This window comes from Eptesicus fuscus, chromosome 22 (genome assembly GCF_027574615.1).
Source record: "Eptesicus fuscus isolate TK198812 chromosome 22, DD_ASM_mEF_20220401, whole genome shotgun sequence".
In the NCBI taxonomy this organism is placed as follows: domain Eukaryota; kingdom Metazoa; phylum Chordata; class Mammalia; order Chiroptera; family Vespertilionidae; genus Eptesicus; species Eptesicus fuscus.
Genome location: NC_072494.1, coordinates 7221483 through 7236967, shown reverse-complemented (window position 1 = coordinate 7236967; position 15485 = coordinate 7221483). Strand labels below are relative to the sequence as shown.

Here is a 15485-nt window from a genome sequence, read left to right as displayed (position 1 = left end):
TGCCAGGGTGGGCTGGGCCCAGGTGAGCACCCAGAAGTTATCAGGTGAGCCAGGGGGTCGGGGCCCTGCGGCCAGCTGGAAGAGGTTATGTCATCAAGGGGGAGGGGCCAGGTGGAGAGCCGGAAGTGGTCCCATGAGCCAGGGCTTGGGGCCCCATCAACAGCTGGAGGTGGGCAAGTGGATCGGGAGGGGGACACCCTTAGGGGACTCTCTCCCTCAGTGGCCCTAGTCATCGCAGTAATCCTGCTTTCTGCAGACTAGGGTACCAGAAAGGGGTTACCTTGGAAACAGGGAGACTTTGTTGCATCACCACACAGACCAAAGCCTTTGGGCCTCAGCTGCTCTGTCTGTAAGTGGGGAGAATGACATCTACGCTGAAGACACCGAGAGCTAAGGAGCTGTTAATGAGTCGTCTTTGATTCCTCTCCCAAGTCAAAAGAGTCTTCAATTAAAACCCAAAGAGAATCTTCCTTTGGGAACCGAGGGGCCTCCCAGCATACAGGCCACTTCCTCCCTCTGCTGTCTCCCTGGTGTTGGATGGGAAGAGGCAAGGAGCCCAGCTCTCTGTACGATGGACAGAGGACGATGCCATGAAAGGTAGGAGTTAGATTCTTCAGAGAAGAGCTGGGCCTCCATCCAGACACCCGCCCCCGCCCCCCAGCACCCCGATGTGTGTGCACTCAGACACGCAGTCTCTGCTCAGCACCTCGGGGCCTGCTCGCCTGGAGAGATCAGTTCGCAGTGATATCTGAACTCCTGCCAACAACACGTGTTTATCTCTAGGGTCAGCCTTTCCTGTTGGTGCTCAGGAGGCCGGGGGGAGCCGTGAGGGGGGTTGGGGTAATAATGGCTGTTGGCAGCCACAAGGGGTGGAGGCCTGTGGGCAGTGGGGACATAGACCCCGCCCTAGGGAGGGTGATGTGATGATGAGGTTTCCAGACCGCGTGTGGCCACGTGTTTCTTTCCTCACATCAGGATGAGCCCCCCAGCTCTTCTGTTGCCAATGGCGACGAGATGGACATCACCTCACCCAGGGGCGGGCCTTCAAGAGCTAGCTAGGACTTGGTGGGCGGGTGCTCCAGGTGGGGGCTGTGGTTCCGGCCAGGAGAACGGCAGTGTTTCCATTGTTTAGTTTAGGATCTGAGCTCTGTTGGGACACAGCTGGTTCTGCCTCTCCCTTTGAGCTTAGTCATCAGTGCCAGGACCCTCCGGCTCTGGCAGTGGGACCGAGGGGCCACCCTCCCTCATGAGGCTGGGTAAACCCCAAGAGTCTGACACCCACAGACGCCATTTCCAGGGGCTGTACCACCTCCCTCAGGAAAAGAAAGCACCCTCCTTACACGTATCCCCACCAGCAGGGGGTAAATGCTGAGATGCCTGCTGAGGGTTCTAGCCCAGCTCAGGGTGGCTGTGCGAAAGTATGTTCAAAACCAATCTCAAAATCTCTGATTTAGTCCTCATTTCCAAGTGAGATAATCTCACCCCCCGCCTCGAGGTTGAGTTTTGGGGGGCAGAAGGGGAGGAGGCTGACCATTTGATTCCTCTTCTGCAAAAATGGATCATGTCCACCACCCCCTCCCACCCTCAGCCCAGAAATATTTACCCATGTTTATATAACCATGGCAACAGGCTTGATTCTCTACCACTTAAACCCTTTTAGGAAAAGAGACAAGGGGAAGGCAGCCCCTTTTTCTCCTCCTGCCTCCTGCTCTGCCCACATGACCTCTTCAGGAACAAGGTGAGAGAGAGAGCCCCAGAGCCCTGGGTGTGACCTTGGCCTCCTTGGGGGACAGGGAGCAAGAAAGTCACAATGGCCCAGCATCACGGAAGGACTTCAGAGTTTGACAGTAATTGTCCTCCAACGTCCCGTGGGAGCCACCCAGAAATAGCACCTCTGACTTCTCCGGAACCTCTCTTTGGAGCTCGGCACTGAGGTTACAGTCATCGGCGGAAGAGCGGATGGATGGAATGCGATCTGGCTCTGCTGATGACACAGACTTTATCTCTAAGACGGATTCCTCTCGCCCTGACTACACGGATCATTGTGGGCGTAGAGTTTCGTGAGGAGTATAAAAGGGTTAGAGTCACAGAGGTTGGAACCATAAGCCAGGGAAGCTGAGGCCAGTGGAAGGACAGCGTTTGCGCATGCCATCCTGTGTTGTCAAGCGTCTGGAGGACCTGCCCACCCTGTCCCTGGTTCTGCCAGGAGCTCAGCCTCAGTGCCGGAAGCTGGGACCGCACCACCCCATCCTCCCGCTGGAGTCCGGTGCCTGAGCCCGCGGGATGCAGAAACCCGAGCTTAAACTTGACTCTGAAGACTACTCCTGCCACCACAGACCCACAGGCGGCCCGTGTCCCAGCGAGGAAGCTCTGCCCTCCGGGTTGGGGAGCCCCTTTTGGGGTCTTCTTCCCTGGAAGGCTTCCTCCGTGGACTCTATGCTAATATCCAGGCCCCTCTTTCTGCCCCATACCGCAGGGTTCACCCCAGGACGGTCCCGTGGGCTGAGGACAGCAGCTCGGTCCTTGGGGGTGGCTCCCTCTGGACACACTCCGCCCCACGGAAAGGAGTCCCTGAGCATCCCAGCTCACAGCTGCAAGGAAGCCAGAGGGTGGGGAGGGCCAGCGGGGAGGCCTGCAGGGAGCAGATAAATGCAATCTCAGGCTCTCGCAGCGGGCGTGGGAAATCCCGGAGCACGATCCCGCGGGTGTCGGTTTTTCTGACCCACGCGGGATCCTGAACAGCGACCTCGGAGGGGGGCACCTGGGCTTGACGAGTGGTCACGTCAAGAGACCTGCGCCTCTCCCTTCCTCCCTCCATCACTCAGCTCCCGCTCCAGCTTCTCCCCACGGGGCTCTCAGGGCGAGGCGGGAACACGTGGGCATGTCGCTATCATCGAGGGCCTGGGAGAAGGGACTCTGCAAAGTCTTCACGTCTAACGATGGTCATTTGTATCCTCCTTCCTCTCTCATCTTCCGGCATTAATTAAGCAGAAGCGCTTTTTGCCGACACGGAGTGGGATGACCGCGCGCCTGCACGCTCTCTTCCCGCCGCCTGTGGGGTCTTCAAGGTTCTGTCTGGCTCGGAGACCCTACATTCTGCTTGGGGCACTCTTTCCCCGTCCATTACCTTGGAACAACACGCGGCTAATTGGCCTAATTACTCCCGAGCCGGGCCACACCGCCCCCCCGCGGGCCAGGCCGGGTGGCGCAGCGCCGGGGCGCACGGAGCCCGGCGGGGTGGATCCGAGCTCCGCCGGGAGGAGCGGCGGGCGGGTCGGCGGCCCCTCTCGGGCTCATCAGCCGAGACCCCCCCCCCCCCCCCCCGGCCCAGGGCCCGGCCGGAGCTCGCACACCTCGGGCGCCCCGGCGGTGCCTGTTGAATAGAATCGGAGCCCTTGTGAGTCCCTCTCCCTTCCCCGACCGCACAGGGCGCTTCCCGCGCTAGGAAAACGGAGGCCACCTGGGCGCCGGGCTCGGGAAGGCCTGCTCCTCCACGCCCCGCCCGGCTATTGGAAGCAGCCTCACGCGTCCCTCCGTTTTCTGTTTTCAGAAGGAAACACCACCGCGTTTTCTTACGTGTTTGTCTCGTCCTTCTCCTGTCCCCGCCCCAAGTATAGAGCAGAGACCGGGCCTGTCCCGTTCAACCTCCCAGGACCTACAACCCGGAGGGGAGGGCGGCGAGCCTTCAATGCGTTAAAAAAGTGAATGGACCGGCAAGGGGTGGGCTGGGAGGACCCTCTCCTAGGAGGTGGGGGGAGCCACGCCTCCAGAGCCCACCTCGGGGGAAACAAACAAAGAGCCGCTGAGCGGCGGCGGGCAGAGGGTCGGAGTTCGGCGAAGGGGGTTGACACGAAGCACTCAGCCTCTTTCGGAGGCCGCTACCCAGTGCCCACGCGTAGGACGGCGCTCTCATTGTGACCAAACAGGGCTCACGTGCTTGGTTGGCGGGCGTCGGTGCAGTCCGGCGTCTCTGTGCCCCGCGCCGTGCGGGCCAGGACCAGGTGTCCCCCGCCAGCCCCCCAAGGAGCGGCGGCCCGGGCCGAGCGCTAACCCCCGCGGCGTCACGGTCAGCCAGCGGGCGCCCAGCCCGCCCGGTTCCCCCCCCCCCGCCCCCCGTGCGCTCTTCTGATTGGCTGAGGGCATGCCCCCTGAACGCTGATAGGCTGGCCCGCTCTTCCCTCCGCCCCGGCACGGGCCGCGCGCAGCCAGCAGCGGGGGAAGCCGCTCCAAGTCCCGCAAGCTTCGCTCAGAGCTGCGGGAGGCGCGGATCTCGGGGCCAGGAGCCCGCGGGGCGCGCGGTTTCCGTGGGGCTGGGACTCTGTGGTGGAGCCGAGCCCGGCCAATGGGCGCATGAGGAAGAAGAGCGGGGAAATGGACTGCTATCTGCGCCGCCTCAAACAGGAGCTGGTAAGAGAGGAGCGGGCGCCAGGGCGGGGTGCGCCCCCGATGGGTACCTGGCCTCGCCGGACCCCGGGAGCCCGGACGCGCGCGGGAGGAGGAAGGCCGAGGAGGAGGCGGGGAGGGGACGCGCACTGGCAGGCAGAGGGCAAGGCCTGTCCCGAGGGAAAAGGGCCACGAGGAAACTTGAAGCAAAGATTGTGTGAGAGTTGAGGCCACAGGAACAAGTGACAGAGACCGAGCTAACCCAGCCCAGACCGAGAGGTTCTGGGGAACCCTAGGCAGAAAAGAGGGCGCGCACCGAGGGCGCACACGCGGACGGAGTGGGACCTAGACGCCCGCACAGAAGGAGCGGGGCGCGGTTGAGGGGCTGGTGAAAAAGGTGTAGGGATTAAGAAAAAAAAAAAAAAAGAAATAAAGAAAAGAAAGAAAAAGAAAAAAACCTCATAGACATAGAACAAGAAAAAAGAAAGAGAGGGACGCGGGGTGCCCGGCTTCTGGGGTGGCTCTGGGCGATTCGGGGCGGGCGGGGCGCTGGGGAGCGTTCGCGGGTCGGATCCCTGCCCGGGGCAGAAGGTCAGCCGGGGACTGGTCGCTCGAGAGGAGCTGGCACTGCCTGGGGCCCCCAACTCTGCCGGGCTTGGCAGAGCTGCCGTGGCTGCGGGGGCCCGCCGGGCCGGCTGTCTGCCCGGGCTTGCCTGCCAGCAGGGAGGGGGCTGGCAGCTGGAGCGGCGGGGGAGGGAACCGCCTGGCAGATCGCGAGCGGGAGCTGCGGAGGCCCAGCCAGATGTCAGGTCTGGGCTTGGGGCGTGCGGAGGGGGCGTGCGGGGGCGGGGTGCTGGGTCTGGGAGAAGCGGCTCGGTGTGGTGGTGGTGGTGGTGGTGGCGGCGGGGTACCCAGGAGGGGTGAGGGGTCCCTGCTCCAACTCTGGTTGATTCTCACTGACTTCATATACCCCCACCCCTCCCTGCCACCATGTCCCTCCAACGGCCAGAATTCACGCGGCCGGTCCGCCAGGCTCTCTCCTGTCCTCGCCTCTGCCTCTTTTTGTCCCGTTTAGTGTGTTTCTCTGGGAGTCGGCGACTTCCCGGCCTCACCTTTTCTCCCCTCCTCCTCTTAACTTTTCAGAGGGGGGCACCCAGGCTCACAACAGCAGACCTGGATGCAGACAGTGCCAGCCCCCGGCTTGCCATCCCATGGCATCCTCTCCCCTCCCCCCTGCAAACCCTCACTCCTCCCGCTGGGGAGGGAGCCCCCTCCCCCCTGCAAACCCTCACTCCTCCCGCTGGGGAGGGAGCCCCCTCCCCCCTGCAAACCCCTCACTCTTCCCGCTGGGGAGGGAGCCTGGCAGCCTGGCAGGGGCCAGCTCTGGGGAGAGGGGCGCGGAGAGCAGGTGTTCTCCGTGACGGTCAGGCTCCCGGTCCGCCCGCTCCGGGGCCTGCCTTCTGAGCCCGGCGCCCCTCTGGTGCTTCCTCCCGAAGCCCTGCCTGTGGTGGCGGTCAGAAGGGAAAGTCACCCAGCGAATTCGGTGAGCGACAGAAGAGTCTCCATCCTGTCCCCTCCCAGACGAGTTTCACATGCTTCCCAAGGCAGTTTGGGGTGGCTGGCCCAGCCCACACATACACAGTTCTGACCTTTCCCATGCGTTTGTCCAATACCAGAGAGGAAGGTCACGATCATCACAGATCATGTCTGAAGTCCAAGGCCCATCCTGAGAACAGAATCTAACAGAATCTTTTTCTTTTCTTTTTTTTTCTTGGAATCTGGGACCACACCACCCACCTCAGGATCTGCCTTAATAGAGGGTTTGTGGGTGTTCCTGGCATGGGCTGGAATTTTAAAATCCTACCGATTTGCATTTTTTACTGCACCCTAGGTGGGAGGTAGTGAGGGGAGGAAGGCAGAGTCTGTGGGTGCCAGGAGAACAGAAAAGGCAAACCGGCATCTGCACCGAGCTGAGCTCCAGGTCCTGATTTGCACCGTCTCCTGCCAAGGGCTGGAGCCCCTGGTCCCCAGGAAGAGGAAGGGGAGAGGCTGAAGTCCCCGGCTCCCCATTAGCTTTCATTTGGCCCTTTGTCTGAGCAGCTTCAGCCTTTGACTCTCTTGGAGAGGAAGCCAAATGCCTGGCCTGGGGCCCAGAATGACACTCAGATGGGAGAGCTATGCACCCTCCCCCCCACCCCCATGGGGCTCCATCCCCGCCCCTGTGCCAGTCCGCCCCGGAAGGGAGACAGCGGAGTGACAGGCAGAGCTGTCCGAGTCTCCTTCACTCCCCGACACCTCAGCCCAGTGCTTAGGTTGCTGAGCCAAATCTCAGCGCCTCAGTTTCCCCAATGGGAGTGAAGGAGAAAGCAGAGCTGAGTTGGCCCTGGCGCAGCCCTCTGGCTCTTGTAAGGGTTGGGGGGGCGGGCGGGGGTGAATTCAATGCAGCTTGGTTGGAATAGGAAGGTGTTGGCTTATTTATTCCCCCAGGTCCGCAGTAGGGTGGGAAAGGCATGACGCTTGTCATGAGTTTGAGGGTGTGTGTGTGTGTGTGTGTGTGTGTGTGTGTGTGCGCCTCCCAGCCAGAATCATCCCTGCCACCCAGGAGGACTGGCTTTGCAGTGCGTGCCCAGGAATGGCACTTGTGGAACATCAGTCAAGTTCAACATTGATTCCACGAAATTCCTTTCCAGCAGCAGTGGTCCCGCAGACACTGTGGGTTAAACCTGCTGGGACAGGGAACAGTCAGGGGCTGTGAAGCGGTCTCTGTCCGGGGCCTTCTGCGCTCCCCTCCTGCACCCCGGCCCTGTCCCTGGCCCGGGAAAGCTAGACAAGAAGAGTCTGTTCCTGAAAACCCAAGGAGCAGAATTTCCCAGTTTCTTGAAGCAGAATATTTGCTCTGTAATGAGCGAGCTCGGGGTGGGGGAGGGGGAGGCTGAGGGTTTGGGGGGTCTTGGCTCAATTTGGTTAATGTCTAGAGAACTGGCCCCTGGGCCCTGCCTGGACGGGACGGCGGGATCGGGTTTCAGGGATGAAATGTGGCAGCGAAGGAGCAGCAGCTGACACACTTCTTCATTAGGACGAGGGGCTTGGGGGCTGCATCCTTTCAGCAGGGAACACATCTCTCCCGGCTCCAGCCGCCAACGCCAACGAGGGGCCCTGCCCGGAGCACAAGGCCTTGGGACCAGCTGTTGCTTACACTCGGCTCCCCGAGGGCTTCTAACAAAGGGGTGGACACGGCACACGAAGGAAGCAGATGTAAGATGCTCACAGGGCGTTTCTCATGAGTTCAGATCAGTAGAGAGCAAACAAAGTGCATACGGGCTGAGCCATGGGGGCTCGTGGAGTACAGCCAGGCTGGGAGGGCTTCCTGGAGGAGGAGGCGGTTGATGGAGGCCAGCTCTGGGAAGGTCCACCCCAGCTGAGGCCTGGGGAACCAGGAGAGGGACTTCTCTCAGGCTGGAGAAGGCCATCCTAGGACAGCGTGGTGTTGCTAGAAGGTAGGCCGCTAGTGGCCACAGTTCAGGAGGCTCTGGCATCTGGAGGGGGACCAGGCCTAAAGGCAAAAAGAGGAGGAGAAACGATGGTGACCGAGGAGACACGGCAGGATCCGCCTTCAGCTCTTGGTGCAAAAGAGCACATTTCCTGAGGCGGGTCAACGCTTTTGCAGAGGACCTCACACTGCCGTTCCCTTGATGTGTAGAGCGGGGGCCAAAGAGGAGTTTGGACGAACCCGGCCGGTGTGGCTCAGCGGTTGAGTGTGGACCTATGAACCAGGAGGTCACGGTTTGATTCCCGGTCAGGGCACATGCCCAGGTTGCGGGCTTGATCCCCAGTACAGGGCGTGCAGGAGGCAGCCCATCAGTGATTCTTTCTCATCATTTCTCTCTCCCTCTCCCTTCCTCTCTGAAATCAATAAAAATATTTTTTAAAAAAGAAACGGAGGCAGAGGTTGGGCTAGAAGGCTATTAGAAGAATCCATGCAGGAATGTGAAAGCCGGACTAGGAAGGAGAAAAGGAAGGTAACTCTTTGAGGTCCCTCGGATGCCCGAGGAACTTGATTGACCGACTGCCGGGGACAGGAGCTGAAGCTGTCGGGGAGAAGGGCTTGGTGAGGTGGAGAGGCCAGCGGAAGGGGCGAGATCGGGCACCTCTGTCTGTCTGCTTCTTGCCGGAGCACACAGCCCCCAGGAGATGGTCCGGATGGGAGGGTGGGCTCATCCATCTCAGACTTCCTCCTTTCTTTCCCGTCCTCCCTCTCTGGTTCTTGGCAGAGTTTCTACTCTACCTTCCTGTTGAGCGCTGCAGCCAAGGGCAGGGGCTGTGAAGGTCCCCATTCACTGGGCCGGAGAATGGGCTGCTTGGCCAAAGCGGGGCTTTTCCCATTTCCGGCCCGGAACCTCCTTGTAGCTTCCAGAGGGGCTGAAAAGCTCTGTGTGGGGAGCCTGGGAGTGATGGGGAGGGGGCAGACAGGCAGGGCACACTGCCAGGCCCACGGCTGAGCTGGAGCTGGTGTCCAAGGGTCCCGGCCGAGCTGGGAGAGGGCGTGAGACGGCTGCTGGAGGCACAGCTGTGGGGTCGGTCAGGGGCTAGGAGAGGGCGGGAGGGCTGCCGAGGATGCTGGTGCCATCCTTTCCCACCTCCACTCCCCCCACACCAGCGAGTGCCCGGCAAGGGTGCTGGCCACGGACAGCTGACCCCACACGCCCCCCTCGAGGGCCCAGGCCCGGAGGTCCAGGATGCTGGGGTCTGGCTTCCCAGCAGCAGCGCCCCCTCCCGCCCAGGGCAGCCAGTCCCTTCCTCCTCTGATGAGTTAGTGGTCTCCCTGGCTCTTGGAGTCCCTCCCAGACCTCATGTTCTTCTCTCTGTACGATGTGACTTTGCACGTCCATTGGGCAGCCTGGTTTCTTTTCACAACAATCCCATGAGGCTGGAAGTGAGGGGTGGGGATGACATGGGAAGCTCTCTGCCCTTGAGTAAGGGCCAGGCTTGGGGCAGAGGTGGGGTGGTGGTGGTGGTGGGGGGGGGGGCTGGGGTCCGGCCCAGTCCTCCCACGAATACGCAGGAACCTCAGGCAGTCGATGGATGTCTCCACTGGAGGCGCTCAAGGCTACATAGGTGATGCTCAGATGAAAAACCAGTTTTAGAGCGGCCATCTGCTCCTAGCAGTCAGTCATCTAGGTTCCTCTATAAAAAGCACTTCCACAAGCAGTAGATATAGGTAAGGTATTAAATCCTAGTAAGAGCCGAGGCCGTATGCGGATATGGTGAAAAGCGTGAGGGGAGTCTCTGGAAGAATGTTCGGGAAACACTGAGGGAGAAACTGAACCTCCAAGCTGCGAGTCCATCGAGTGGGGAGGACTCCTGCCAGCCTCCCGGGTCACCACGGGGTCGGATCTGGCCATGGATTGGGGAGGGTGAGTGCCACTGCCCACGTGGGAAGGGTTATCATTTTACAGACTCAGAACCCAAAGCACACAGGTTGGTGCATCTGCCCAGAGTCACGTGGCCGAGCATCAGCCTGACCCAGGCCAGGCCTCAGACCGCAGCAGGTGGCTCTGCACAGACCCCAGGAGGGTGCCTGGGCGTCCGGCTCTAATTTGGGAGGGAGCCCAGGCTGGTTTCAGCCGCAGCGAGAGACGCTAAAGTTGGGCATGAAGACAGATTTCAGAAGGAAACACATGGAGGCTCAGGAGGGCGGGGGTGGGAGGTGGACTGTGGGCGGTGGATGGGTGCTAGGAGCATGGGGGGCCCTGTGTGGCCTTTCTCAGAAAGGATTCCCACACCGTCACTGGGATGGGAGAGAGATGTTCGCAGTGGAGAAGACGGAGGCGGCTGTTAGCTCTATTCCCACCCAAACCAAGTGGGGTGTGATTTGGTCCCCGACCCGAGGAAGGGCCTGAGGCCCTGGGAGGCCGGAGAGGGACTCCGCACTCTCCCGCCTGGAGACTGGGACTCCGTACGGATGATTTCCAACTCGGGATCCTCTCTGATGTGGCCCTTTCTTCGCTCCCATCCCACACTGCTCTCTCCTCCCTCCTCTGGTCCTGAGGCCAGAGAAACCCTGGGATGGAGAAGGTCCCACGCCCTGGACCAGACCCCTGGCTCTCTCTCCGGGGGTGACGTCATTCCCTCGGGGTGGGGACAGGCAGCTGCCTCTCAGTGCAGACCCAGCCGCTGCTCCTGCCTCCGTTCCCCACACTCGGCTTCCTCCTTCCGTTCTCACCCTTCAGTGTCCGCACTCCTGGCTGGCTGACCGAGCCTGCCTGACGATGGGCAGGCGGACGCCAAGGCTCCCCCCTCCCCTCCCCATCCCGTGTGGGGCGCTGGTAGGGCAGGACTAGGGATGCTTCTCCTTGGTCAGACCAGGTGGATGAATGGAACCCAATCATTACTCTGTATTCGGGTCCACTGAGGAAGAACGTTCTGGAAGTTCTCAGGAAGCCATGACAACAGCCCCAGTTCACCTCCAGGCCACTTATAATCACGTACTGCCTCCCCCGATCCCTCCACAGCTGTACCTACAAGGCAAGAAGTCTTATCCCCATTTTAAAGAAGGGAGCAATCGAAAAACAGGATTTCAATAACCCTTCCAGATCACGCAGCTATTACCTGGTAGAGGTGGGATTTGAACCCTGTTCCATTTGTCTCCAGAACCCAAGAGCCCAAGCAATACAGAGTACCATTTTCCATAGGGCTGTCCTGTTGACTTAAATGCGGCCTCTGTTTTATGGACAGCCCCGGATTCATACATACCCACACATTCATTCTCCCTGGAAAACCGCACAAAATGTCAGCATTATTTCCCAAGGGTTTTTCCATACTGGAAGAGATTGAATGGGGTCATTTCATTCCTCCCCTGCCTCCGACCTGGACTGTGTTCAGCCTCGCAGGAGGCTGCGAGCTCAGACCCCTGGCCTCTTGGGGAAATGCAACCCTGAGGTCTGGCCCGACTCTCGCCCTGTGCAGAGAGGTGCTGTCCGAGGGCAGCAGGCAGTCTGTGGGGATGGTTTGGGGTGTTCAGTGGGACTCAGTTGGTTTTTTTTACTCCTCACCCAAGGAGTGAGGATGCTCTTTCCATTGATGTTGAGAGAGAAACATCGATGTGAGATACATCGATTAGTTGCCTCCCACAAGTGCCCCAACTGGGGGCGGGGATGGAACCTGCAACCCAGGTACGTGCCCTGGACCGGAAATCGAACCCGAGACCCTCCAGTGCGGAGGCTGATGCTCTAACCCCTGAGCCACGCCGGCTGGGCAGTGTGGAATGGAGCAAGTGCAAGGTGCTAGGGGGTTCTGGGGAGACATGAGGCCCAGTCCCGCCCTCAGTCAGTAGATGCACAATAAATGTTGCCCGAGTGACAGGAGCCGGCGGGGACAGGCGCTGCGGGACCACAGGGAAGGGCATTTGAAGTGTCTCAGAGGACAGGAGCTCTGGCGGCGGAAGGCCTTGGAGGAGGCTTCTGCATTTCAGATGGAATCTGGGGACAGGAACGGGGCGGGGCGTTCGGTGGAAAAGGCAAAAAGGATCCCGGGGCTCTAGGTCGGGGCGAGGAGGGAAGGAGGCAGGAATCGGGAGTCAGAGGAGCCGTTTGCCGGGAAGGGACCGTGGAGGCTTAGGAGGAGGGCTCCGCGTCTCTTCTGACTTTGCTCTGGGTCTCCCCAGCTGAGGAAGGGGCCGGGGAGGTGGTAGCCAAGAGGTCAGAGCGAGGGGCCACAGGAAGCCAGCCGTCCCCGAGGCCGTCTTGGTGCTACGGAGGCCGATCGATGGCACGGGCTGGCCCAGGCAGTTGGCTGTCCGGGCCCGGACACGTGGGGGAGGTTCTGAGTGTGGCGATTCCCGGCTCAGCAAAGGCCTTTCTTTGCCCCCAGAACAGTCAGCCCTGCACGGCTGTTAGCGGGGCTGGCTCGGGAGATCCTGCCCGGCTCCCCCGCCAGAGCCCGGTTGGCAGGGGAGGGAGGGACCCTGAAGCCTGAGAGGGTCAGCTGCTCGTGCAGCCCTGCAGAGCCTCTGTGCCTGTCCTCCCGAGCCCCCCACCCCCACCCTCCACCCCGTGGGCTGAGCTGTGTGCATTAGGACCAGGCTGGGAGGTAAGATGATCCCCACGGGTCTCTGGGGGGCTTAGGAAACAGATGGCCCCCGCACAGGAGGGTTGCTGCTGGTAACCTGAGCGGAGCTGGCGGGACCCAGGCAGCTTGGGCCCGGGGTAGGAACCTCATGAATGTTATCAGACCAAGCATCCCTTGCCCGGCCTCCAAACTCGGCCCTCACCCAAGTCCATCTCTCAGCCCCTTCCAGCTGGCACCTGGGACTCGGGCCTTAGACACCCACAAAGGGGCTGGGGAACTGGCCCCCCGTGTCCCCACTCCTAGCCCAGTGGGCCAAGAAGGCAGGAAGGGCACCAGAGCCTAGTGCCAGAGCAGCTGGGAGCGGACAGGTGTTCAGGAGGACTGGGAAGAGCCGGGCGAGGGTTTCCACACACAGGAGCTGCCTGGCCTCCTGACCTCCGCCCTGGCAGCCAGATGTGCCCGGCCGTGACCGGAAACCCCAGCCGACCGCTTCTCACAGGGAGCGAGCTCCTCCTCTCCCCACAGGGAGCACGGGGCACGGGCAGCCTTCAAGCCCAGCGCCACCGCTACCGTCTTGCAAGTGCCGGGTGGTGAGGACTATGGCGTCTGGACAGAGACGTGCTGTGAGTCCAGCCCCGGGCGCCGTGACTCAGGCGGGTTACTTCACCCACTGTGGTAACTCATTTGTTCAACTGAGAACAGTGACATATAAAAAGGGTGACGATGCTTGGAGCGTCCTCGGCACCATTCCGGTTGCATAGTTCATACTCACAAAGCGGCATTGTCCTTGTCGTCGTCGTCATCTGGAGGCTCAGAGGCAGGGCACAGACACAGGAAGGACAAAGGCGTTATGTCCACACCACAGCTGTGCGCCCCTCACCATGATCTCAGCTCACCTCTTACTATGTCATCTTGAGCAAGTTACTTGTGTGCCTCAGTTTCCTCACCTGTAGAATGGGACCACCACCAGTCACTCCCTCACAGAGTAGTCGGGGAGCTTAAACATAGGCTCGTTTGTACGCAGGCATCTACGCATACACCCGCGGGGTGGGGAGCAGCGCCCGCCACGGCAAGGAGCTGCCGGAAGGCTATCCTTTGTGCAGCCACCCCGGGTTAAAGGTCCTCCCCAGCTCCGGCCTGCTCTGGCCTAGGTTGTACACGGGGTCACTGGCGGCTGGAATGACCCTGGAGGTGTGTGTTGGGGAAGGGGGTCCAGGTTCAGGGCCAATGAGGGGCAGCTCTCCCCACCCCGCCACGGCTCACTGGTTGGCTCTCTTGTGTCTCCGCAGATGTCCATGAAGGAGGTGGGCGACGGCCTGCAGGATCAGATGAACTGCATGATGGGGGCGCTGCAGGAGCTGAAGCTCCTCCAGGTGCAGACAGCCCTGGAACAGCTGGACATCTCTGGGGGGGCTCCTGCCCCAGGCCGCCCTGCAAGCCCCCGGACACAGCTGGAGCCCCCTCAGTGGGAGGGTGGCAGAGGTGCCTCCCCCTCCAGCCAAGCTTCTCATGGGAGCAGCGCCAGGTGCCCATCCGACAGGAGTGTGTGGGGTAGGGAGCCAGCTCTCGGACCCAGGACCCAGCCGCCAGAGCTCCAAGGCTGTGCCGAGCAGAGGCCCGAGCTGGTGGAGCCGGATGACTGGACCTCCACGTTGATGTCCCGGGGCCGGAATCGCCAGCCTCTGGTGATGGGGGACAACGTGTTTGCGGACCTGGTGGGCAACTGGCTGGACTTGCCAGAACTGGAGAAGGGCGGGGAGAAGGGGGAGCCTAGGGAGGCGGGGGAGCCCCAGGGAGAGCGGGGCCAGTCCCGGGAGCTGGGCCGCAAGTTCGCCCTGACCGCCAACATCTTCCGGAAATTCCTGCGGAGCGTACGGCCTGACCGCGACCGGCTGCTGAAGGAGAAGCCAGGCTGGGTGACCCCCTCGGCCGCAGAGCCCCGAGCCGGACGCTCGCAGAAGGTCAAGAAGCGGGGCCATCCCAAGGGTTCGGGGCATCTTCCCTTCCCGGGCGTGGGGGAGCCCAGGCGAGGGGAGGGCACGCCCACGGGCTGCCCCAAGGCCCTGGAAGCCGCGCCCTCCGGCTTTGATATTAACACCGCTGTTTGGGTCTGAATCCCCGTACAGAAAGCTGACTGAACCCTGAACCCTGCGGGGCCCTGGGGAGGAGGATGCGGCTGGCGTGGCTTTCAAAAGCCCAACTCCAGGTTCCTTTTCCCCAGAAAGGAGAGGAGGCCAGGCGGCCTGTGGTGGGGAGACAGTGACGGCTGGCTGGTAGGGGAGGCGGTGTGTGTGTGTGTGTTGCTCATTCTGGGCTGGAGTGGGTATAAGGGGAGGAGACCAGAAAATCCTTCTGACCTTCCTCACTGTCCCCAAAGACCCCAGATGAACATTCTATATGGACTAGGGCAGTGGTCGGCAAACTCATTAGTCAACAGAGCAGCAAACCGCGGCTCGTGAGCCGCAGTTTGCCGACCACTGGACTAGGGCATCAGGGCCTCAGGTTCCTCAGAGAAGCCCCCAATAAAGACCTCATCTCTTGTGTCCCCATAACTGCTTCTCCGGCAAACCACTGCTCCTGGCACAGGTATTAACCCTAAGCCTCCTGGGAGTGGGGGCAGCAGAGAGAAACCCCCACCCCTCCTGCGCCTGCTGCCTTGAGCCGTCAGCAGCACTGGATCCGAAAGGGCTGGCTCAGCAGTGCGGGTGTAAGGAATCCTGGGGGAAGCCCTTGTCTTCCCAAATCACAGGGAAGAGATACCTGCAGCCCCGAGAGCACTGGGAAGCCTTTTCCCACCCATTATCTCCTGTGCCAGCGAGCAAGTAGGCAGGTATCACCCCCACGCCCACAGGAGGCGACACCTGTCCTAGGACACACCAGCTGGGCCCAGACCAGGGCTGACTGAGAGCAGGTGGGCCCTGGAGTCACACCGCTCCCCGCAACACCCTGTCTCAAGCCCTGCACCCCCACCAGGACACAGGGCGTATACACTCTCCAGTGAGAGTGAGCCCAGATGGTACAAACACTCAAATCCC

The 15485-nt window shown here is 61.2% G+C and overlaps 1 protein-coding gene across 3 annotated transcripts; it reads left to right on the top strand.

Moving 5' to 3' along the window:
- The first annotated feature begins 394 nt into the window (after positions 1–394).
- INKA2 (inka box actin regulator 2) lies at positions 395–14565 on the top strand. 3 transcript variants are annotated; one of them, XR_008555074.1, is made up of 3 exons: positions 395–597; positions 1661–1738; positions 2826–3259. XR_008555074.1 is itself a non-coding variant. In XM_054711413.1 (3 exons), the coding sequence occupies exon 3, from the start codon at positions 13740–13742 to the stop codon at positions 14562–14564; it is 825 nt and encodes a 274-aa protein (XP_054567388.1). In that variant the 5' UTR covers positions 395–597; positions 1661–1738; the 3' UTR covers position 14565. The 3 variants fall into 3 exon arrangements, 2 of the variants coding, with proteins under 2 accessions (XP_054567388.1, XP_008145382.1); XM_054711413.1 differs by lacking the exon at positions 2826–3259 and adding an exon at positions 13740–14565; XM_008147160.3 differs by lacking the exons at positions 395–597; positions 1661–1738; positions 2826–3259 and adding exons at positions 4017–4407; positions 13740–14565.
- Positions 14566–15485: the final 920 nt, after the last annotated feature.

Coding starts and splice junctions, on each gene's coding strand:
- INKA2 (XM_008147160.3), top strand. CDS start 4,351: ATGAGGAAGAAGAGCGGGGAAATGGACTGCTATCTGCGCCGCCTCAAA. Junction 4,408..13,739: donor GCCGCCTCAAACAGGAGCTG/GTAAGAGAGGAG, acceptor GTGTCTCCGCAG/ATGTCCATGAAGGAGGTGGG.